Source organism: Aptenodytes patagonicus, chromosome 1, assembly GCF_965638725.1.
Source record: "Aptenodytes patagonicus chromosome 1, bAptPat1.pri.cur, whole genome shotgun sequence".
Classification (NCBI taxonomy): Eukaryota; Metazoa; Chordata; class Aves; order Sphenisciformes; family Spheniscidae; genus Aptenodytes; species Aptenodytes patagonicus.
In genome coordinates, this window is record NC_134949.1 from 157840169 (window position 1) to 157865379 (window position 25211).

At 41.2% G+C, this 25211-nt stretch overlaps 1 protein-coding gene across 1 annotated transcript in view; it reads right to left on the reverse strand.

Annotated features, from left to right (window-relative positions):
• Positions 1-1747: 1747 nt before the first annotated feature.
• EDAR (ectodysplasin A receptor) overlaps positions 1748-25211 on the reverse strand; it is a 71635-nt gene continuing 48171 nt past the window's right edge. Inside the window, exons 4-12 of the mRNA XM_076328916.1 lie at positions 24964-25145; positions 20240-20325; positions 9916-10002; positions 8577-8705; positions 8414-8488; positions 8038-8110; positions 6924-7083; positions 3855-3915; positions 1748-2431 (exon numbers count right to left, since the gene is read on the reverse strand). Coding sequence (XP_076185031.1) covers positions 2112-2431; positions 3855-3915; positions 6924-7083; positions 8038-8110; positions 8414-8488; positions 8577-8705; positions 9916-10002; positions 20240-20325; positions 24964-25145 — 1173 coding nt within the window. The 3' untranslated portion in view covers positions 1748-2111. The remainder of the gene's footprint in view (positions 2432-3854; positions 3916-6923; positions 7084-8037; positions 8111-8413; positions 8489-8576; positions 8706-9915; positions 10003-20239; positions 20326-24963; positions 25146-25211) is intronic.

The window sequence follows — 25211 nt, forward strand, 5'->3', positions numbered from 1 at the left end:
AACAATAAAAATACTGTATACTAAATAAAATAATGTTAAATAGTCTGTGTTCACATTGGCACCATCGATTTCAAGACCCTAACTTTTCATGGCCCAATAAACATAAAAAAGAGGATTCCTGTATCTTCTTTTAAACAAATAAATGGCGTGTACTATTAAATGAGACATGAAATATAGGAGGCAGTCCACTGAATAACACTGTAGTTACACACTGGCACAAGGAAAACAGAATCTTTCCGTTTTCTTTCTCTTTCTTTCCCTTTTTTGTCCTGGTAGCAATAGTACTAAACTGCAAATTCAGGGTCTTGAAAATCCTGTTGAAGATGGCTGAGTTGACAGCAGATCTAGAAATCTTATTGAAGCCTGTTGAAATCTGTATGAATTTGTCATTGATTTCAAGACAGCAAGAATTTCACCCCTAAATTAAACATCAATTAGCTAGTTAAATGTTCAAATAAATACCGCTTGCTGCTTCGTTAAAAGTCAAAATTCTCATCGAATTGGGCATATGCAAATTAACGAAGCATGTGTTATGATACGAAAGAAATGGTGGAAGAAGAATAATGGGAGGGATAGGTTTTATGTTGCAGTATGTACTTCCTCTGCTATACAAATCAAGTGCTGAAAAGATACTAGATACAGACGTTAAAGGGTGATACTAAATGTTCCGCACAATTATGATACTATCATAGATAAGATCTAGTTACTAAGTGATGGAATACTGGCTGTTAACTTCAGGGTAATAGTTAATATTATTTATAGCATTTTGTTCAGTCATGCATTTTGGAATTTAAAAAGTATTGCTTTGTAACTGACACTCTTAATTTAGTGGTTGCACTTGTTGAAATCTGTCATCACTCATTTTAGCTATAAACTAAGCAAATAGGTTTGGTAACAGCTACTGATTTGTGGTCTGAACAGGTACTGATTTGTGGTCTGAACAAGTTTTAGAGAACTTTTAACCATGAAAATCAGAGATTAGTTAAAAGGAAAAAAATAAGGTCAATTTTTGTTGTACACAAACTCACAATAATAATTTACCTTCCAGAGGAGTTGGTTTTCATCTGCGGATTCTGTGCTTATGGTCTATGTTTACAAGAGTATAGCATTTAAAAAACACTTTTCCGCTGCATTTCAAGTGCCTCTAAAGAAATCTACTGGTTTTGCTCTTAGTGTCAAATGTGCACCACTGTTGTCTGAAATTGCTCTGCTTGGAATGTAATTTGATATATAGATGTCACTACTGAAAAAATACATTTTTCATGGTAGTGGCCAAGCTGTTTTCATTGCTTCTTATTTTGTAACGGCAAAGAAGAGAAGAACTTGTTGCTCTCAACTTACAAGGAGTGACTGCCCGCTTTTACTGCCCACTCGCTGACCAGCTTGTCCTCAGCAAGTCGGCAGTTTGAATTTACAATTTCTGAAATGTCAGTATGGAGCAAGAATGCATTTACGTGCATTATGTACAGCGTTTTGAAGCACTTCAATCTGTAAATTATGTTGGCTCTTTTTTCATATAGTATAGTTAGTTAATCTGAGGACTGTGTATATACACCTATGCACATACTTCTAGATTCAACAAACCCATAGTAAGTATAGAAAATGAAACTGGTTACATATTAAATGTGTTAGAGCCGATAGAAATGTATGTGCCTCGAGTATTAATTGATACCGTAGCTGTGGTACTGCTTTTGACTAACTATGAAACGGTTGAACAAAGAAGCCCTAAGAGACAGGAATATTTTCAGAGAGCAATTCAATGGCTTTCCTGAAGGCCAGGCAGGAAGGGTATCAGCAGGCTTATCTGCACATATACACAGACCGCAAAGTGGATGTTTGTGTGTCCACTTCTTATCAGTAACTGTTTAACGTGATCGTTTTGTTTAATGACATGTTTCATACCAAGCTTCTTGGGAGATTTCTGCTCTTGTTTTGGTAGATGTGTAACTTCACTTTTTTTAGAAGTCAAAGAGAATAGCTTCCCGTTGGTTATCGGGAGCGATTATGTAGAAGAAACATCAATGGTCTTTTGTCCGAAGTCTTTGACATGGTGCTTGCTGGAATCATGGTTCCTGCAGGTGATGTGGAAGCGCGGGTCCCAGGCAGGCGTGTCAGGATGTCCCTGCTGGTTCAGGAGCAGGCATTGCTTGTGCCCACTCCAGAATATCCGCACACAAGGACTCAACAGCATCCAACCGCTCGATTTGCACCAGTTTGGTTAGCAGTTCTGGGATGCTGTAACCTGCTGTGCTGATGCGATCAAATAGCTGCATGCCATCTGTCATACCACCTATCTCATCTCTCTTCAGTCCAAAGCTCTCGGCAAGGTGGCGCCACGTTTTCACTATGGCTTTTTCTGTGTTGTAGGTCGAGCTGAGCATTCGGCTGGTCTTCTCCAGGCAATCAAATGGCAGCTCCGTAGGGCTCAGACCTGCAAAGTAAGTGAGGTGTTTATTGTCAGATGGCTCTGCGCACGAGTCTTGACTATTCAAGACATTTATTAAAGTACTACAGTATATACTGTTAGCAATAAGGACAGCTAAAGTCTTTAAGTGATAGTCAATGTCTAGCTCCAAAGTTATTACTGTATATTACCAAATTAATTCTTCCTAGTGACAGTAGGGTACAATAATTAGGGTAAAAAGTTGTCTGGGAAAGAAGTATTAGATGGGTTGTATGAATTCCCATGGCACTGCCCCTTCCTTCAACACTTTACTAGCTGTTAGAAAAAGTATATTGCAACCATATCCCTAGCGAGCAGCTCCATTAATACACCTCTGCACGTCGGGCACAGTGTTTGAGCTCAAGAGACAGCTCTGACCCTTCCCTGAGTCTGTCACCAGCAGCTGCTGTAACATCTCTGTAACTGAAAGTTGCCCTTGTAGGAATGCGAGGAGGTGAAGCAATGATGCCAGATGCTTGCAAGCATGAAAGTCCCTGCAAGTGCTCGATTGTCATTACTATCACTGAATCTCCGGAGAGGATTTAACATTCATCCTGTGGGGAGAAAGCTATTTTTTCCTCGACATTTTTTCTATGTATTCATGGTCACAGAATAGAGGAGAGAATCAGCTACAGCATTGTTCCAAAACCAGTCTTCCGCTTCTGTAGTTTTCCTGCTTCATACTCAACAGCAGTAATTTGGTGGGAGATACACCTCCCTGAACCACAGAAAACTCCAAAGCGCACGCACACACATGCACACAAAGTGTGTGTGTGGGGGGAGTAAATGCAGACATGTCTTCTGTTCTGCAGGGAAATTAATTCATGTCTCTTCTGCCAAAACAGGCCAGGTAGGCAAGTGGTAAAGAGGGTTAAAACACTTAAAACACTGACTGACTTGGAAACTCCACTTTCTGTCGTGAGAAGTGGGACAGCATTTAGAGAAGCAGAGTAGGTCGAGACTTGTGTCTGAAACACAATCCTGACCCTCCCCAAATCACACTTTCATATTTGGAACTAATTTCTATCTGTTATCCAAGGGACTAAACAAATAAATCAAACGGGTTTCCTCTAGATGGGGAATGCGAGAGTGCTTCTCTGCAACTCGGTCTGTGCGCGTGTCCCAACACGACCCAACACTACCCTCCCTGCTCTCCGCAGGAAGGAAGGCCGTGCACACGCCTGGAGAGAAGCTGTGGCGTGCTCCAGCCCCAGCCCAGCCCGGGCAGCTCTGGGGTCAGGGCACCACGGTGCTTCCTGGCAAGTGCGTACAAATCTGCCGACAGAGCGTCTTTCCTGGTTTGGGACTTTCTCCTTTCCATTGGAAGGCCATAAGGCCTTTCTTATTTTATAGCAAACGCCTGTGATCTAATTTTGGGCTGTTAGTACAGGTGCAAGTTTTGTACACTCACCTTCTGCAACGTCGCATACATTAGCATACACGTCAAGTATCTTTTTCCTTCGACTTTGAATCTAAATGAGAAGATTTTTATTTCATTAATTTTTCAGTCATGGGAGTAAACAATTAGCAGACAGCAGTGAAAAACCTGTGGGAGATCCTCATTTCATGGCACTGGGGGTTACCACATAATGTCCTCAAGGGTCCCTTTTGAAGACTTAAAGAAAAGGACACAGCAATTATTCCGTGAAGCACAAACCTATTTCTGATTTCACTTTCCACTGCTAGACATCTTTCTTTCCATCTTCTAGTATTTTTTTTTAGATCAATTACTTTTCTGCTCCAAGTGTTTGTATATTTTATCTCTCTTTCAGACTGAAGCAAACTCCCGACAATGAAGACAAATTCAATACCACGCACACAGGCAATTAATGCAGGGATGTCCAGGTAAACCAGGACAGGACTGGCCGCAGGGAATTAAATTCAGACTGAAATTGCCTTCTTCCAGTAATCTAAGAGGACTGTAGAGGAGGGGATCTTCCTTTCTGTCATTTGACATAGAACTGCTTAGTGCGTTACTAATTAAAGGTATTTTCTTCCATGATATATAGCCTGGTTGAACCTGAAACATTTTACAGACAGATAAAGAAAAAAAATCAGTGAAGCGTTGGACAGGTAAAATCCGAGGTCCAGGGCGCTCTAGTCATTTTTGACAAGAAAGAAACTCGGACTGAAAACCTGATGTTTTCCAAGCTGAAAATGGACCTTTTGATATAGTTTCATTTAGCAAAAATATTCTCAAGGTTTGGCTTTGGATCCAATGTGGAGTGAAAACAAATGTCAAAATGTCATGAGTTCTCAGGGACTGGAATAGTCATCCCTCTGCCTGCTCTCCTCAGGACTGAGCTTTCTGAAAAGCTGTCTTCTTGATAGGACTCTAGCATTATCTCCAGAAATTCGCCACTTTCTGCTGCAAACCGGGCTAGAAAAAAGCTCTGCTTTCACTATTTTGTTTTGTGGAAGGATTTTCCTCATTTTATTGGGCTCTAAAGGGCACGGCACATCAATAACCTGGATTAACAGACTTGCAGCTGGAGACCACAAAGTGGCTGCTCTACCCGAATGAAGCCTGTCTCGCAGGCGCAGATGCTGTGCAAGTACGTTGTATGGCAGGGCAATGCAATGCAGACATCGACTGTCGTTCACATATTCTTGGTATAATTTACATGTGCTTAATTGGTTGTGTTGCTATTGTAGGCTTGGACTAGCTGTTTCGGAACCTTGTAAACAGAAAATTTTCTTTTAATAGGATTTATTAAAACTCCTCCTAAGCAAACTATTGGATGCTTATTTTCATTCTCCTCTCGTTTTTAGGGAAGGAGGGAGGTTAAATAATTCCATGCCCATGAAGAATTATGCAGGATGCTCTTTTTACCAGAGCCAGAAGATGGGGGATTTGTAAAGCTTATGATGAAAGCAAGCAGGTCAAGTTGAGCCTGCCGATCCTCCATGTGGTAGCTCATTGCATAATGGTTTTTGTTTTAACGAGGAAGGAGCAGGCTTGGATAAGAGCAGGCATTCAACTTTCTTTACCCTCATCCAACAGCTACTTAAGGCTCTTTCCTGTGCTAGAAATGTTACTTAATCTCCAGCCTGAAGCAAATGACTTCTTTTCTAATTTCTGGCAACTGGCTTAACTGTGAAATCTTAGGTATGGAGCAGAGGATCTTGATGTAGTCTGCACTTTCATTGAAAACTTTGTCTTCAGCCTTGTCAGCAGGCTTCAGCCATGAGGAGTATATTAGAACAGAAGATCTGGAAGAAACAGTTCATGCTTCAGATGTGCTTACGAGCTATCTATCTAAATCACTCTGGAGAATTTATCTATTGCATACAGCCTTTAGAAGGGAAGCCACTTATTATTAAACGTTCTGATTTCATGCATACCCAACTTGTATTATCCAATTTCAAGCCAGCGCATACAGAAGTATGATAAAGTTGGATATTTAGAGAGACCTCAGAAAACTGAATTTTAAAATGTGAGCATTGGAGTAGTAATTTATTTTCAGATGGTCATAACTATCTACAACTAGAAAAACATTTCTCTCGTGTTGAGACTTCATGTGTCTGGTCTCAGCTGAAAAATGAGCTATTTTAGAAAGGTTGATCTGAACCACCTCAACAATTTAAAACATGAAAAGATGCATTTTCAAACCTTTTTGTTCTTAAAAGCTATATTATGTTTGCTATTAATAACGCGATTTTGCCCTAGGTATTGCCATTTTAAAATTATTTTTGAAGTACTAAAAACATAAAGAATATCTGAGCAGACACTTTCTTTTTAAGGATAGTTTCATGTTAATATAAACTAAAAAGTTGTGTGGGCGAGGTGTGGCCTTAACTATGCCTTGAAATACTCCAAGTGAGATAAAACGCCCTGAACAGCACACGCTCAGCAGGAAGAAGTGAAGGCTTTCCACAGCAAAACAGACAGTGGGTTTACGGTGTCCTTCAGAGCACAGGAGTGACCTTCAAAGCACGTGTGTGTTTTTCAAAATTATACACGAAAACCAAGCACAACACTGGATATTATTGAAAAGTCTGTGGCATGGAAATACCGATGCTACTGGGTTGAGGCATTCAGATGCTACACTGTCGTACGAAGCCAGCCACGCTGTTGCATTATTTTTCTGTCTTGGATTTTCTGTGGTAAATGTAGCATCAGGGTTAGTTATATTAGCATTAGCTATATTGGGGTTTTGCTGTTATTTGTTTTTTATGTCTTTAGACTATAAAATATAGTACTCAAAAAAGCGAAGTTATTACTCTTGGAGGAAATTTGGTTTTCAGCCCTGAACAACCCAAACTATTCAATGATTCTATGAGATTTTATACATATATATATATATATGCCACTATGCAAAGGAGATTCTATAATAAATTTGTCTGGTGAAGCTCTTGCAAATTAGTCTGGTCTGCACTATAATGCATTTTTGGGGGTGATAGCTTGTATATTGCTTTCTCAAAAGAAGAAACAACACAGAAAAATCCTCTCAATTTTTAAATCTCAAAATAGCCTTACCCCAGTTGATTTATTGCTTGTAGAAGATTTATCTCTGGCCAAATGCACTAAAGATAACAAGCATCTCTCTGGAGTCCCTTGTTTGTCAACTGCAGCTTCTTCATCACTATCCATACTACGACTTAAAAGTCGTTCATTCTCAGAAGATGCATCATTTTCACTGTAAAATAAAAGATATGGTTATCTGAGTGGGTTGACGCATGGGTTGACTCCAATCATCTCTTTTTTGCTGTCCTAGAGTAATGGAATAAAAGTGTTTTCCATTTTTTAAAATGCCTTTCCTCCGAAATCCCATGAATGTAACTGCATTCACCTGCCCAGGATGTATGTACAATGTCCACCAAGTTACACAGTCACGCATATCTTGCAAGAATCCTTTTATAGAGGGATTTTCCACTGAGGACAGTGTTTAGCCCACCTTAATCATGTTACCCAGCCAGGTTTGGCCGCCAGGCAGACACAAGGTGAAGAAACTATCACACTGTGCCACCCAGATGATGCTATGGACAAGGAGTTTCCTTAAGACCCAGAGCAGCTATTTTTGCTCCTCCTGCCTGGAAGTGAAGGGGAACCTTACTAAGGGCATGTATGCGAGAGCAGCACTCAGGTCCCAGAAATGGACCTCTCAAAAGAGGAGTTGGAGTCCCAAGAGCTGATGAACTGGTCACGGAGGGAGTGGGGAGGACACAGGTTTCTCTTTGGTAACGTCTGTCATCCTCTCTTAGAAACCGGAGGAGGAAAAGCCTGCTACGGCATCTAGTCTTTTCCCTGCTGCAGCAAACTGCCAGCATACCCGTCTAATTCCCAGTTCTCGCTGTAAAAGGCTGAAAGCACAGGGGCAGCACAGGGGTCTGAGTGGGCTGTGACCCGGAGCACGTAGTGCTCAAGGTAAGGTTTTAAGATAAGGTGGCCGTGGTCACCTTAGCTCTGCCAGAAACACTTAACAGCTGCGACTTTCCCATTGACAGGTTATTCCTTGGCCTGATAGACTTGAAAATCTTGGTGCTAATTACTTCTATTTTATTCTTCGTGTATTCCTCTGTACCAGGATGAATGGTGACTACGTCCCTCCCCCACTTCAGTCAAACTGGAAGTATGTTTAGCTTTTACTTACCTTTTAACAGCCTTAGCTGGAGTTGCTGTAAGTTTTTCAAACTCTTCTTTCTCAGAGAATATCACAACATTATCTGTAGATCAACAATTAGAGAAATTTAAATTGGCAATGAGTTTCCAAACCAGTGTTTTGTCTCAGGAGCTGGTTCTGCTGGCAAACTTACTGCAAACATAAATCTCTCTGCTACCTTTTCAATCGCTATCGGAGGATTAAGTGACATTCTGGAAGTACAAGAACTATTATACACAATTCTTTAGTGAACTGATGTGGATTTTATACAATTCAAAGGAGAAATTGTAATTAAGAGAAATGCATTAAGAGTATTTAAGCCCAACGTTGTCTCGGACAGAAAAAGCAAAACTAAAGCAACTTATACCTTGCACTTCTTTCTTCTCTTCTTGTGTGTTAGCCTGAGCTTCGACATTTTTTACTGAGTGGCTCTTGCAACAGGCTAGAATATAAAAATATAACACTAATTATTCTCAGAAGCTATCTAAAAATAGCATTTGCAGCTAAAATTTCATGTGCTGAACAATTACCTTGAGCAGAAGGTTTTGTTTTCACAATGTAAAACATGATGATGAGGACAATGGCAATAGCCATTATGAAGATGGTAGACATTGCAATTATAAGAGCTGTAGCCAGATGTCCTTGTCCTGAAAGATCTGCTGGAATAAACAGAAAAATATTTTCATAAAGGAGCAACTCAGGATCAGAGAACAGCTAAGAGTTTGCAGTCTGCTCTACACTTAGATTTTGCATACTCGTTTAGTTGATCTGAGTCTTGGTTACTTGTTAAGCATTGAAAAACTTAGTGTTATATCTCAACGGCCAACTTGCTAACCGTTTTTCAAAATCGTGACATTTATGCTGCAATAACCAGTTAACAGTATTCATAAAAATATTTGACGATATGGTCCATCAGATGCAAAGGTGTAGGAAATTATATTATCTGCTAATAATATAGGATGTTATATGTAAGCAAGAGTAGCAACTTTCCTAACACTATATTCTGTGAAACAGCATTGAAGAGAAAAAAACAAAACAAAACCCAACCAGGATGAGAGCTAAAATGACTGTTGATAACTATGGCTGCCTCAAAAGCTTTGCAGCAAAAAGGAGAACACAATGCCTGTGTGGAAGGAATGATGTTTTTCTAACCGAGGCTTAAAAGGCAGCATGGCCAGAAGGTGAATTTAAAATAACGTATGTGAAAAAGTATTCAGAAGCAGAATTTGGATGCAAAAGACTAGAATTGAAAAGCACAAAAGGATGCAGAAAATGACAGATATGCTAAAATGCATGAAAACTTTAATTTTTCTGAAAACATGATCCTCATGATCGTGTTTCCAGACAACACCAGGAAGATCAGCATTGTCAGTACCTCATTAACTGCATCATCTTTCCTGTTGTGTCTTCTCAGGTTCACATATTTTTAAAACCTAATAATCATGCTGGAGAACTGTTTATCAATAAGATAAACTATTTCTTATCAATAGTTTTATCAATAAGATAAACTATTTGCATACTGCTCAATAAGAGACTAGCCATATTTGTGTATTAAATTGTTTTCACCAGTTGAAGCTAAGTTTTGCTGAGGCATAGTGCCATTTCTGTATGGCTACAAATAATGAGCTAAATTTATTGCTGGCATTACTGAGTACAGTTCAAATCCATTTTAAGTCCATCTGACTAAAAAGGCGGTGCTGATTAACCAAGAAATAAAAATTCATTCTGAATTATTTTTCATAGCAGTTTTAGAAATCTGGAAATAGTAGCAATGAAATTCACAATAGGTGTTTTCAGTTTGGTTGCACTTTGTTGATGCTATTTTCAAAACAAACAGCTGCTAAATGAAATCTGTGAATGCGTTCTTACCTTTGTGAGCATGCTGGTAAGGCGAGAAAGTGCTTGTGCCAGAGGTACTTGGGAAAATGGCTGAAATGCCAGAGGTAGCCCCCGCACCTGCAATATGAACAGAAACGCCATAAACTTCCACAGTTACTTTGTCCAGTCAAAGCAATAGCTTGGCCCAAGTAAACAGAGCCTCACTTAGCTTGATTGCATTTCTATCATGTTCAAAATTGTGTTACAGAATACATTTTTGCATCGCACCTAGAGGAAGGGGAAGAAGTCAAAGCTCCTGAACGGTTATGGACTTAGAAGAAACCCAAGCATCTTCAGACACACGCACAGGGCCAACTGTCATATATAGATTCCCCTATTACAGATCTGTGCTGGGTAGCAGAAGGTTTTCCAGGATCCAGTTGATGACTCAAACTGTTTACAACCCCCGCTCCATTATTTGCAACTGCAAGACCCCAAGTCCCAGCTGGCGGATTCATCAGATTAGTGCTTCTCACAAGCATCCTTCACTAGCAGGGTCATTGTGAAACTCCGATGGTAGGCAAACCCTCATGACACCACAGAAAAACCTAGGAGAGGTGACAAATAATAGTGTTGAATGCCTTTCTGTTCCATGGAGCTGTACTATCATAAAAGGGAATACTAGAATTTCCTGCAATCTAGCTGGGCAGTACGTTTCTTATGATTCCCCCTGTCAGTCCAAATCTATATTCTGAGGAGGGGGGGAAATCCACAAAAACAGTGAAATGAAGAACTTAAAGGAACACTTCACGCTGGCAGAGGCGTGAGATTGTCCAATAGCAGTTTCCATGTCTAAATTCTACAGTTAAGTTTAGAACTTAATATTGGCCTTTCAGATGGTGTCATACACCAGGTTTTCAAAGCAGTAAACCAAGTCATAAGTTAACATATTTTGACAATACCAGACAATACTGAATATTACTGGGAATAAGGCTGTTGATGGGAATGCTTTCATACAGGATGGTGTTGGCATAGCATTCCAAAACAGAGTAAAAATATTAGGGTTGGGAGAAAACATTCTCTTCATTCTCAAATAATCTTTAACATCATTGGTAAGTAGGTTATGCAAACCACTACTATCAACAGACACTGAAAAACTTCTTCTGACTTGGTGGGGGTATGAAATCCCTCCTGCTTTGTACTAGCTGTCTATGGAAAAAGTCCGGTGATAATTAAATTCAGCAGACCTAAAGGCAAAAGACTGTCCCAGTCATCTGGTGAGGTGCACACGGCACACGGCTCCACAAGCTAGTTTGGCAACTAGAGTAGCTGAGAACTAACCGTGCCATTCTTTTGACCTAGTAAATGTTACGAGAAATTAAACCCACCAGGTAAACTTGACAGGAAATTAAGCGGTCTGGAATGGTCTGAGAAATGTTCCATGGCTAAGAACAAAGCAATATACATGTTCTTCAAATTAAGAGAAATGTTTTCTAAAAAGAAAAGAAAGTATTACCTAACGTAAAACGTGGCTGCATGTAGTGCATGAGAAATGTACACTCTTAAAGCGGCCACAAAGTATGAGTTGCAGATGTCTTCAAAAGAAATTTTCTTTAACAATGGTAAAACTTCTTTCAAACCTCATTTGTTGGAAGGAAATGGATTCATTTATCATAATTGCTTTTTTTTCCAAACTGGAGAAGTGTTTTCATGGAGTTTTAAATACACTAATTCGTTAATTCAGTTGCTTTTCGTATTATGTAAATGACAGGCAGATTACGTAAATCTTGCCTCTGGTCCCTTCTCTGTCCCAGACTTCCTTCTAAGAAGAATTAGTTATGAGCTCCAGAAACCGCAATATAGCAGTAGAGCATCTAGATATCGATAGATGAAAATTTCACCTTCATGTAATGGACATTAAAGACAAGTAATTTGTTAAATTTTCAGCAGTTCTTCACAAAACTGAAGTGAATCACCCTTGGTCTCGACCTATATATTTACTCATCACGGCTGGACAATGGAGGAAAATTAGTAAACGGCCAGTGCTGTAGCTCAACACTTCCCTTCATGTCCACAGCTACCCAGCTTACGCTTACTCTTGCAGTCCCCCTGGCAAATCCAATTACAGACAATTGCAATTCTGTGCAGTCCTTGCAAGCTGCAGCAAGTCAACAATAGCTTTTCTTACACTGCCTTTCAGTTAACACGGGCAAGCTGTGCTGCTTTGTCTGCCTGGAGTTTGTCTAACAAGCTTCAGCTTGTCTCCTCCATAAGCAAGTTTTATCAAACTCTCCTCTCTCTCTTTTCCTTCATCTGAAATATGTAGTCATTGAAGTATTTCTGCCTAATCAATCTTTCAATCGTTTGGTATTGTTCACCTCATGTTTTTCACCTGTCTGTGAAAGGAAGTAGAGCCTTCCAAGGTGGGAAGTCATGCAGCAGCACGTACCACAGGAACGGTAAGGAGGAAAGTCATCCATTCTTCCTTCAGCATCATCGTCACGCTTCACCCAGCTCTACCCCACATCAGGATATGGCGTATTACCCACGCCGTGCACGCACGCGTGCGCGCACACACACAGACAGATATGCCTCTCCTGTGCACAAGAGTGAGCACCTTCAGCTCCGGAGCCTACGTGCAGAATTTTCTTTTGAGCTGCATGGGAGTGGGGCCACTTTGTTTGTTCTGTAGTGCCTGTCGTGGCAAAATCAAGGCTGGTGCTAGAACGTGATGGCCTTTTGCATATGCCTAGGTGGGAGTTAGTCTTTATGCATATTTTAAGCCTATTATCAAATTTAATAATTTGGCACATTCATTATGAGCCAAGATTTTTCTTTAGATGTGGCTTAGAAGAAAGTGCCAATTCGTGCACCTGCACTACAAGAGGAACCAAAAATGCCAGCTTCTGCAGAAGTTCAGTTCATATTGTTTTTCTGTGAGCAAAAAGGAACAGAACTCGTAGCTGCTGCTTTCTCCCAGTCCAGCAGTACTCCATGACTGCAATGTCAGTTATTCCTGTGCACATCCAGTTTTGCATCCTGATCACATTATTAATTCTGGTTCCAGCATAGATGACACTTACATAATCTATAAAGACATAGATATAGTTCAGGCAGAGACATCCTAAGGTGCTACAGCACAACATATGGAAACGACTCTATTTTAAGCACAAAAAAAGACTGATGGCTGTAATATAGCTGTGCAAAAGAGTGGTTTATGTTCCTAGACGCTGTAAGTAATATTGAAGACATTAGGAAAGAAGTTTATCACTGAAGTTTGGTCAGCTTTTGCTTTATAAATGTTTTTATTCAAAAATTGTAATTTAGTTATAACTTTCTTGGAGTCTAAATACAGTTTCATTTTAAAAACATACTTACTGTTTAAAAGAACAATTGAACTTGTATTCACATTTGAACGCTTAGGGTTTTTTAGCTCAAAAGATAGCTTTAACTTAAACTGCCATGCAGTCAGCCTTTTGTCCTCATAGTGAACAAATGCTGGGCAATAAAATAATTTTTTGTTGTTTCAAAGAACCTTTCTGCTTTATGTAACAGGACCATTACAGTTGTTCACGTGTCTCAAGCCAGATTTACAATAAGAAGTGACGAACAAAACTACCAGATTTGTGAGAGGAGGAGGGCGCAGGGAGGGGAGGTTTTAACAACGTGCCCCCTTGCAAGTGTTTGTGAGTGAATAAAATCTGGTGCGGTAGGAGAGCATATGTGCTCCTGACATATGTTGCTGTGGGTGTCAGCTTACTGGTCCATGCAAGGGACTGCTGCTCATAGCTAGCAGCAGCTTTTTTTGAAGTTTGTTTAATACTTAATGACATATTATAAAAATACCCAAAGTGCATATACAACAGACTACCAGAGTCATCCTGAAATAAGAAGCGTTTTAAAAATGTCTTTGTGTATATATGTATCTATTTCTTGCCGTTGAGCGCAGCTTGCTTTCTCCTGATGCATCCCCCTTCTCACAGCCATGGTCCATTTATGAATGGCAATGCATACTCATCACTGCCAGCCGAGCTGCGGGTGCCATCATTGAGACTGTTTTACGGGAGCGAAGTAAGATAAGCACACACGCAAATAAATAACTAGCGGCCTGGAATATGAGGTGAAAAATAAATTATACTGAGTTGAAGTTCAATAAATGTAGACAGTTTATGGCCGACAAAGTAATCGAAAACTGGATTATAACTAAACCTAGTCATAAATAAAGACCTAGATATTTAGAAAGCAGAGGTCGGAATTTTCAAATTAATGTAAATCTGTATTCAAGTACTTACATGAAAGGTTTGGTTTCAGACTTAAGGAAACAACACTTCATATGGAAAACCTGTGCACTTGAAAAGTCATGGAAGCTGAAGCAGCAGTCAAAGTCAAGCCACTCTCTAAGGTGTCTACATATGACTTCAGTAATCAAACATTAACCACCTCTGAAAATATTGCAAATCACTAATAACAGAGCATATCCTAGACAGTGGAGGATTGCCTGACTGCTCTTTATTTTACTGTCTTTTATTTACAGGGGACATACAGAATACTATAAGGCAAGTTACTCTAAAGTTTCCTGGAGCCACAGGTAGATACTTCAGTTAGTGTAGGTAGTTATTAAACCAGGAAGAGCATGAAGTAAATTAATTCCTGAGATTGAACCTTCCGAAAATGGTCATAGCAAAGTTCTCCCAGACTTTTATTTTCGATCTGGTCATTCTCACTGTAAGTAACCACTGCTCTTCAGACACATAAAATGAAATATTTTATGCTGTTGTGCTCTCTGTAATGCCTTTAACTGTTCTATTTCTCTCTCCTTTTATTTTGCCGGGGCAGGGAAGTGGTGATGATTATAGGCTGCGTGGCCTTAGTCTGACAATTTATTTGCATCTGTTGTAGTTTTGTTTAGGATGCACTGGGAGCTGTAATCATTGCACAGCACTGGAAGGTCATAGGCACATACTTCATGAATTAAACCTACCTCCAGGAATTCAGTGTTATCACCTCTTTCTCTGTGCAACATGAAGGGGATAATTGCCATTTAAACCCTACTACGGTGACTTCAGAAGCGTCAAAAGGAACAGAACGGACCCGCAAGGAGCCAGTCTCCCATTTCCCCTGCGCCTTGGTGGCCAGGCTGTACAGGTGGTGGAAAGCTGCAGCTCTGCGGGTTTTGCAGCTCCGGCACAGGTGAAAACATCAAAGTCATTGGATTTTTCTTTCAGGAGAGTTGCACTGGGACCAGGTGCCCTCCTGAGTGATACCTGGGCCCAGCTTTGCCAGCAGTTGAAGACAGCAAACCCCATATTTGCTTCTCAGATCCCTCCCCTTGAAGGTTTATGGCTGAGGCTGGCCAACTTTGTCCTAAGATTAGGTTCCTTTCCTAGTACAGACAAACCCTAAGGGGATGAGAATTAGGCCATACCACCAGTGAACAATAAAGCACTGCCTTCAACATTTCTCCCATTCCATATGTGAAGAGGAATGGGGTGTTCAGAGATCAAACAACTCAAAAAAAAAAAAAAAAAGAAAAGCTTGTTAGCTCCAGCTAACAAGACTATTCATTTGTAAGCGTAATTTGAAACAGAAGGGAAAAAAAAAGTCCTGATGTTGATTGTATTACAAAAGGACAAAACTGGCAAGGAAAGAAAATTAGTGATATTACAAAGAATGGAGAGTTAAAATAAAAATCTCTGCAAGAATTATTTTTCACTAATACAAGTGTTTTTGGCATTAGGCTTGTTTGTGTTAAGCATTTCAATTAAGGAGGCTGAGTTCTCAGTCTTCACTACATGGGTATGGATGTGACCCCCTGATTACAGCTCGTCACATGAAGCCGTCAGCCTGTTAGTCAATTGTTCTGTCTCATCGGTTTAGTTGTTCTAACGATACAATGATAAAGACCTTTTCTGTTTCCAGATGACATTTGCTCTCTGGTAGTTAAAAAATAACTTGACTACATATGTTTTCCTTTGTCGTTTTTCTTTTTTTTTCCCTCTTTTTTTTTTTAATTTTCCTAAGCCATCATCGGTAGGTGTTAGACTTAAAAACTTACACAGGTTGATTACTGCATCTGTTTTCATATATACAACCAGAAAAAAAGGTGAGAGACAATAACAGTATTTCCTGCCCATGCACACTTACGAATGTACACAGTAGATTAAAAAGAAAACCCTCAATCAATTGCCGAAGTTCTCCAGATCAATAATCTGTGAGTGGAAAAGGATTTGCATATTTGATGTAATTGTGTAAATACAACTTCAAAGTAAATGTTCTTCAAGTTTTTGTAGCGGGGTTTGATTTCGTTTTCCTCCATAATTTTTGAACTGAAATGGCAAATATCAAAGTTTGAACAGAAGAGCAGAGTCAATATACATAAACTGAGAGAGAATTGCAGCTGCTAAAAGACAAAATCTCTTCCAGCAGTAACTGTACCTCTCTGCCAGAGAAGCTCCGTGTAGCTTTAAATCTTGTGTCTTTTGCATATACTTTTACATTGGAAAAAGAAAAAAAACACAACAAAAGCTCTCTACATAGTCAGAGGCCTCAAGTAACGCCAATTCCAGAGGTGTCGACAGAAAATCCCGCACCATTAACTGTGGGAAGCCACATCTTAAAGTGGTTTGGTGCTAATTACCTTCATTCTTTGATTTGCATAGGAAACCTGCCTCCCCTACTTTTTGCAGTGCTGCTATTTATCACAGAGGTATCATATCCCAATTTACTGCCAGCAGCGGTCACTGATGGCTCATGATCTGCTTAATGCACAGCTGAAGTTCTCACATATTTGATGGTTTGGCATTGTGCTCCTCTGCGCTTAGCAGACCAGTCCTGAGGCTCCTACACAGCTGACTTGAGGGAGCTGCATGCTGAGAGCCCAGAAGTCTTACACAGGTGTTTCACAGTGCACAAGATATGAAAAATTGCAGTCTTTACGGTGATGTTTACCCTTTCCCCAGTAAGAAAACGCTTTCCCGCTACACAGCACGCATCCTTATGCTCACATATGCACCGCCCCTTCGCCGTCTGTGCCCATTGCCCAGAGGCTGCCGCTGAAGCCTGGTATTCCTCCCAGACTGCAGAACGCTATTGCTCCCATCCTTCAGTCCAGAGAGAGAGTCTCAACACTGTAACCTGGCGATACGTTTGCCTCAATTAAATCTCTGACCTCTGTGAAATGCCTCCCTCTCCTCCCCCTCTCTTCCATGCTATTTTGTGCTATTTGTGTCTCAAGTCCCTTGAGAGGAAAAAAAAAAACAAAGGTGACACAGGCCCATCAGGGAATTTCTTTCTCACTTCCAGTCCTTTTTACACTAATATTTCCAGATGCTGGGACATGGGGTGTTCATCTTGTTTCTTCAGCCATTTCAAGGTTTATTGACTGTGTAGGAGATGAAAGTTGCACAGCAGGCTCTCGGAGTTGAAAGCTGTTTGTTTACCCTTTGATCAAACCCAAATACTTTTCTGCCAGATATAACGTATCGTCAGGCAACTTCTCTGAGCAGGTTTCCACGCAGCAGCACACATACCCTACTTCGCCCTCCTTCTGGCCCTCTGCAGCACGCAGGCCAGGCACTTCCCCAGCAAGGTATTTTTCCAGCTAAGGAGAGCAGCACTGTCCTCCAACCCTGCCCCAAACCTAATGAAGGCCTGAAATGGGATTTATCTGCCCTCATTTTTCTGTCTAGAAGTGTAAAGCCAGAGCTTGTCACCCCCGGTTCCCTATTTTTAAGTAACTTGCCACTTTTGTTTCCTTGCAACCGGTTGGGTCACCTTTCTCCAGCGGTGTGCTGCATGCAGGACTGTTTGAAGAAAAGGCAGCTCTAGGAGAGAGGCACCCTGACAAGGTTTAGGCTCCTGGATGCTGTTCAATGCTATTTAGAAGTCTCAAGAAAGGAATGGAAGGTGCCTGGGACTGTTTGGAGTTCTCTAAGGCCTTCTGGGTCCTCCACCATGACAGCCAGAGGGGTGAGCAAGGAACGCCATTACACAGAAGTTGTTCTGCATAGAGGAACCATTCCTACCAAAGAACCGATATTATCCTTCAAATGACAGAAACTGCATGCTCACATCAAGGGTATGTGCTCAGAGTTTGGAATTTGCACACCTCAAAAAATCATGCAATTGTGCAAAACTGACATGACACCTTTTCTTTGGTCTGACTGGTATAATCTGATGACAGTGAAACGTGATAAAGAGGATTTATTTTTTGATCATTTGCTAATACCAAATTTTATGCTGCCTGCCACAACAACAGTGAGCCTTTCAAGAGGTTCCTGTAGCAAGGCTGATTTTCCATCTGGAGTACAAATTATTGCCTATGAATTAGGGAGCTGCCATTCCAAATAGTGTCCAGAAGTTTAGACATCATAAACTGAAATACTGGAGCTTAGTGATTTGAGGGATTTGGATTTTAAGAAGCTTTCCCACTTTTTGAACACTTGTAATCAAATGGTTAGTTTCATAGACTTGATTAAAATGGTAATGTTTACTCTTTACAGGACTAATGTTTTCTCCCACCTTAGTACCCAATTTGTCAGTTTATACACCTGCCTAAATTCGTCCCGAAGATAATATATATTTGTTCTTGTGTTTGTCAAGCTAAAAATTGCATGTGGTTAATCAGTTGTGCAATTTATAGTTTCCTCACAGAACTAAGCACATTATATATAGTATCTGCCAGATATCCTATAAAAGACAAAGATCTGTTTTTTGAATTGAGTAATAGCCATAAGATCTTCTGGTAGTTCCTTGCCAAACCAGTAAGCTACATCATGTTTGATACTACTAAAAACCCATTTCAGCACGTTTGAGACAGACCATCAGAACTGAGGAAGTGATTCATTTCTGGCTACCGGCTAGCAGCAGGCATGGTTGTATTCCCATCAACGGGGCAGCCAGCCCGCACATGCATGCAGGAGAAGGTGTGTCCGCATCCTTTCCTCTTACCATATACCCTCATCTCCCACCGAGACTCCTAACCTCATGCTTTCACTTACCTCTCCACCTTCTTCCCACACCTTACATTCAGGTCCTCCCTAGCACCCTTACCTCACCTCCTAATACAGACCTTATCTCACCAAAATCACCCTCACCCTGCCCTTGCCCACTCCCGCTGTCTCAGGCTGAAGTGTATGTCTCAGGACTGGGTGGGTTTCTCCAGCCAAGCACGGTGAGCGGCTTTACAAGGGACCAGCCACTTTGCATGCAGACAGTTCACGGAGATGCCTCCACCCAGGTTGTTACCGCTCACCAGGAGCTCTGTGAGGTGGTAATTATCCCCTGGCTCATCTGAGCTCTTGCACTTTAGGAAAGGTGGTAGCTGTTGATGACCTCTCCTCCTTTGAAGTGGCTCGCAGAGCACTGATCTGAACCATGGTTCAGCAGCATCTGAACTCAGTAATTGCTGTTTATGAACACAAATAAATGCTCGGCGACTTTTGTGTCGACCTCTGCTTTCAAATCAAGCAGGCAAAATATTGCAATTCTTTTTCACGATAAAGACTTTTAAAAGGACAGAACATGGACAGGATTTTGTTTTTAGATGTATCAGGTTTCTCTGGGGGACTGTCCATTTTTGTCTGTTGTTTGGATTTTTTGAAAGCTTTTTCTCCTGATCTGCTCCACATTCTCTGAGGGGGTGTCAAAGTAATTTGTTCATTCAGAGAGAACCTCATTTTTCCTTTTCTTTTTCTCACTTTCTTTACCCCCTAAAGGAGAAAGCAGTCTCCTGGGAGGTTACCTCTGCATTACACTGCTGGTACGTGGCTGTACCTTCTCTCCATGGCATGAGGATGGGTAAACCATTGCACACACATGGCATGCAAACAAACAGGTACTGCTAGGATGTCACACACACATGCATACATTATTTTTTCAGTTTGCAAACTACAGCTTCTTTTGTCAAGGAAATCTACAGAATTAGCTCTCTTATCAGTGCTGACAACCATGTGCCAGCGTCAACCCTTGTATCACTTTGAAACCAAAGGATATGAAAAGGTGTGATGCACTTTTACCAGGATCTACAAAGTGTCCCATGTTTTCTTCATAGCTAAACTGAAACTGAATTAAAAAATACACAAATTTGTGACTTCCTGTACCTACTGGTAAAGTAACCATAATAAGTCCTGCATGGGATGTCTTAACAGATGAAAACTGGAGCACAACTGAACAATAGCAGGTCCTAAAATCAAAGGTTCTGATCTCTCCCCAAATGTTCAGCATTTGCTCCCTTTGTTGGCAAGGCAGAAATTGCTTTACTGGAGGTGGACTTATGTTTGAACATAATAATCATCACTGAAAAACTTCATATTGAGCTTCCAGATGATTCCAAGTCAAAACCAGATGAAATGCACAGAAATTGCCGAACACTTACATTCCTTGGTGTTAGGAGGCGCCAACAAGCACGAGTAGCAAACCATCCCGTATATGTTTCGAGGTCTGTTTTCCAGCATGTAGTAACTGAAATGAAAGGCAAGATGAGGCAAAACAGTGTAAATTAATACGCTACAACTGAGCATGGTTCAGCAGCAACCAATTATACTGAGATAAAATCATTTTTAAAAAAATTATGAGCAATTTGATGCAAAGATTATTCTTTTTTTTTAAACTGCCTGAATAGAGACAGTGTTTCTCTTCTTCTCTTCCTCCTAAAAGGCAGTTAATCAACCATCAAGCCTACATGACAAGAAGTAGTATCATTGCCTAAAACAACATTATTCTCCCTGCTGAGTTCAAGCTGCAGTTTACAGCATGCCCTGAAATAAGATTTTTCAAAATAAGGGAATGCTGTTTTTTGAAGAGGTAATCTTTCAGGCAAGACCACCAGTTGGATATGGTTCATCACAGCAAATCAGAACAAGAAATACAGGAAAACAGCACCCTTACAGGGAAAGCCAGATTAGGTTTTACAGGGTTTGTTTGGGTTTTTTTTACTTCCTTGATGTATAGTTTATAAGTTAGTCCTTGATAGTGGGATTATGGCGTGAAGGAAAAGTTTTCATTATTTGAACTTCCGGGCTGCTAACAAAGTTAGTGTTGAAACAAGGTAATTGGTTATGCAAGAATTGGATCCACAGGCAACCTAATGAGTAAATTACATCAAAATCATGCACAGTTGATGTTATGGATATGTCTTTACAAATCACTTGAAAATCACTACAAATTTTAATGAAGAAATGAATAAATTCATAATCCATTCTGTGGAAACAAATACTCAACATAATAAACACTTTACACAATGGGGAATCTGTTTTCTGCTCTCACGTACTTGTCTATGCATGTGCAGTATGTTTTTTCTGGAAAATGTATGCATTATTAGGAAAATACTGCTGAAACTGTCCATCAAAATCAGCTGGTCATTAATGAATGACCCAGCCTACAAATAAGGGTCCAGGAAATGGAGTACGCAGAGATGCAAGGGAGGGACGGGGGCTGGAGGTACCTCAGAGAGCAAGTAAACTGAACATGGTTCCTCCTTTCTTTCTTACTCGTTTTAAAAGATTTGCCCTCACTCTTCCCTTTGAATGTCTCCTGTGCCCCATCTGCCACCCTACCCTTCTCTCAGGAGCAAAACTTCATCTTTCCTCTCTTATGGGGGCTTGCATAACATTAGATTGTGAAGCAGCTAATAAATAAGCAGAAAATGACTGCCAAACCACAAAAAAAGAGTGGCAGGCCAAAGATACATATAAGTCTATAAAGAAAAATACAGGACAGTTAGGATCCACAGTCTAATAGCCACAGTGGTTTAGGAAAGACAAACAACCCTTCTGACAGTTAATTAAATTAAGCTGGTGGAATATTTCTTGGGTTTCGACACAATGCAGAATGGTAGAGGATGTGTGAAGAAAACTGAAGGGGATGCTCACAGCAAGCAACTGTTCACCCATGTGAGTAGGGAGCTCTGCAGCTGCAAATATCAGTGATTCACCCCTATGAAGTACCGGCAACAGATTTGTGTTCCTGGCTACTTTGCAATGCACCAAATATTAAAGGCAATGTTGGAAATATCTGATCCCTTTATATCAGTAACTGCGGAGAAGAAGTGGCCCAGTAATGAAATAATGAATTTTCACAGTGTTAGTCTTCCACTCTGAGACTCATTCTTTCTCTTTCCTTAGCACTTGCCAGGCTCAGACTTTGAAGTGTTACAGGCAAAATCCAAGAGTAAAGGCTAGACTGAAAAATGGACTTAAGTGTTTTCCTGCTTAACACCGTGGTGGTTTATCTCAGGCTAACCTTGTTGGTGTCATGTCACACTCAGGGACTTGACCCCAGGTTTAGGTCTACCCTCCTGCAGGGACCAGGGCACCTGGGACCCGGGGGGGGCCTGTTCTCAGCAGGGGACAGTCTGCAGAGAGACAACAGGGAGGTGACACACTACATGTCAGTAGTGGAGGTATCTCTGACTACATTTTAAAAGAAAATGATCCCTTTGAAATTTCGTCTTGTAGGGAGACCAGGGACTTACTCCAAGCTGAAAATAGGTGCTGGGACAGCATGAGGTATGATATGTATCATATACACTTGGCCTGTTCTTACTCCTCTGTGGGTTTCCACCTATGGCCGCTACTGAAGACAGATGACCAGGCTAGAGCGACCCTTGCTCTGACCTGCTGTGGCTGCTTCTGGTTGGTTGTGATCTCAGTCATACTCCAGGAACACCTAATGCATCATCCCATTGAGGGAAATAGTCCGAGTTGCACCGAATTTCCACATCCTTGACCTGTCCTATTTACCATGACGGAAGAGGTTCTGGGCAGGAGCAGAGGATGAAACCTGCAGTGTCCCAGGAGGTTAGGTCTAGGTACCTCCAGAGTTCACTGGCAGATGAACTTTGATTTTGAGGATCACAACTTCAGAGCCAAGCCTTTACATTCTTCCCTGGTCACAGTCTTGCATCCTTCTTGTGAGTGTGACAAATAGTGTTATTCCTATTTTATATGGAAGGGAACCTGGACACAGAGAAGCAGTGGATGACCCATGCTCTTGTACCAAAGGTCTCCTTCTGCCCTAAAACTGATCATCAGTAATAGTGAAAAAGTAGAAGGAAAAAATATATAATTATCCAGCACCTATTTTAAGGCAAATGATAGAGGAAGGCACTTGTAGCCACTAGGAAAAGGCTGCCAGTTCAGTGGTGTTTTGTCTAAAAACTTTTGGTCAGAATGTGCCACGTGCTCATCTTTTCCTCAGGCTGCTTTACTGAGCTGGTGAAAAATAGCAAAGGGATGAGATGCCCCTAAATATAGACTGCTGCATGCGGGCTGTTACCTTGGGAAGGTCTACAGCACGTTACGGAAGCACTGTCCTCTGAAAACAGAAACCTTAATTTTTTCCTCCCATCGCCTCAGGGGCTCTTTGAGGTTTACTGCCCGGGCAAGTGGAGCTCTGCCAGCTGCCACTCACCCAGGTGCCTGGCTGTCCCTGTGCCACCGGGAGCAATGTGGAAGGGTGGCCGGTCCGTCGGCGCTGCTCGCCAGCTCTCTGCTCTGACACAGGGGCTCTGCATTTCCCCCACCAGCACACAGGAGCAACTTCTGGGGTCTCTAAGTCGCATGAGGAGTCAAGGCAGCTTCAGAGCTTGTTTTAGCCCATATTTAATTTATCTTGAGAATTTAATCTCTTCAAGCTCAGAGTAAAAGGGTGCTTCTCCTTAACTGCTGACTTTGCCAAACTATCCCAGGACCTGAGAGTCACACACAGAGCGGCACACAGCCAGGCTCCAGCAGGCCAGTTTCTGCTACAGGCTACACCTGTGCAAACATAGTGTTTTGAGATTATTCCCCAAGCACCAGCTGTGCAAGCTGATTATTTTCAGCTAGCACCACACTCCCACCTGGGTGACCTCATTAGTCCTGACAAAATTGCAAAACAGCAACTGTGGCCACTATTTAACTTTCTTGCTCTTTATGATGTATGAGGGGAAGTCAAGAGGGAGCTCTTTGCAAATCACATCATCAGTCTGCTTGGCTGGCAGCTAAGCAAGTCCTTCTTTTTATTTGTAAACTGTGAAAATTTCACACAGGCTCACTGATAGCATAAACTGGAAGCTTGCAGGGCCTCTTTAACAGGGTTTCCTGCGCTATAAGTAGTGTGGGTTATACAGCGTCTGCAAACTGCACAAAAGCCAAATGTCAGTAGGAATTACTCTTCTAAACCGAAGAGGCACACTGGCAGAAACTGAAAAGGTATGTAAGGTGAGGTTGTGTTTTAGAGTATTTACTTACCCTACAAAAAAAAAAAAAGTTGAGAAGGCAAATGTATGCTGGGGTTTCAGACTTTAAAACATAATATGGTCAAGAATATATTGCTAACGTATTCAATGTAGCAATTGGTTTCTCACCATTACTATCAGAATTACACTGAGCGTAAGAGACCGTTAAAAAGATTGACTTAATAAACAGCATCTATTTTAAGCCCCTTCATCCAGCCCTGGAACTTGTTTTGACTCTGAACAACAGCACACACCCCACATTAGCAGCTCCTTAGACCCCTTTCTGTTGGCTAGAAAGGACCCTGAGAGACTAAAGTGCCTTGGTAAATCTCACCTAACAGCTATGTTAGCTAATGCTGTCAACTACTGACAAATTTGCCAGCTGGTCACAGCTGGAGAAGAGATATTTTACATTCTTAAACACACGGTAGTGCCAGCATGGACCCTACAGGGTATCCAAGGCATCTTCATGGAGCTCGTTCGTAGGATGCAGGACTTACAAGGTGGCCCTCTGAAGCCGCAGCTGGAGACCAAGCTGGATTTCTTAGAGCATCTAAAATGGCACTGCACACCTGTGTTTGGGTACCTGGGCTGTTCCTTTTCCACTTCTAGTAAGAGGAGAAGTTTCAGTTTTTCTAATTTCTAGTTGTTCCCAACGGTTTTTTCTTCAGTGAGATTTCAGTGAGATTAACGACATCTCCTGATACTGATGCTTTCGAAACATTTAAATGTATTGTTTAAGCAGAGACTGAAAAGCATAATTCACCAGTATTGTACCTACAGTCAGATAGGATACGAAGAGAGGCTGTCAGAGATTTTGACATTAAAAAATTATTTTGCAGTGCCTCGGGTAGAGCAAAGGTCCGCGGTTAAATCCTTACCCCGGGAGACAAGGACCACACTCTGCATCATTCTCCTGATCACCAGGTGTCATGACTGTGGCTCGAAAAAAACCCTCGCAGTCTTTGTGCCTCCTGCATATCTGGTAACCTCCTCTGGAGAACTTCTCTGAAGGGCAGGGGATGCAGCCGTAGTCCTCATCTTTGGTGCCGTATCCACATGTCTGCAACAACACAAAGTCACTGAAAAGCAGGCTTGTGCTGCACGCCGGCTTCTAGCAAAAGGGAAT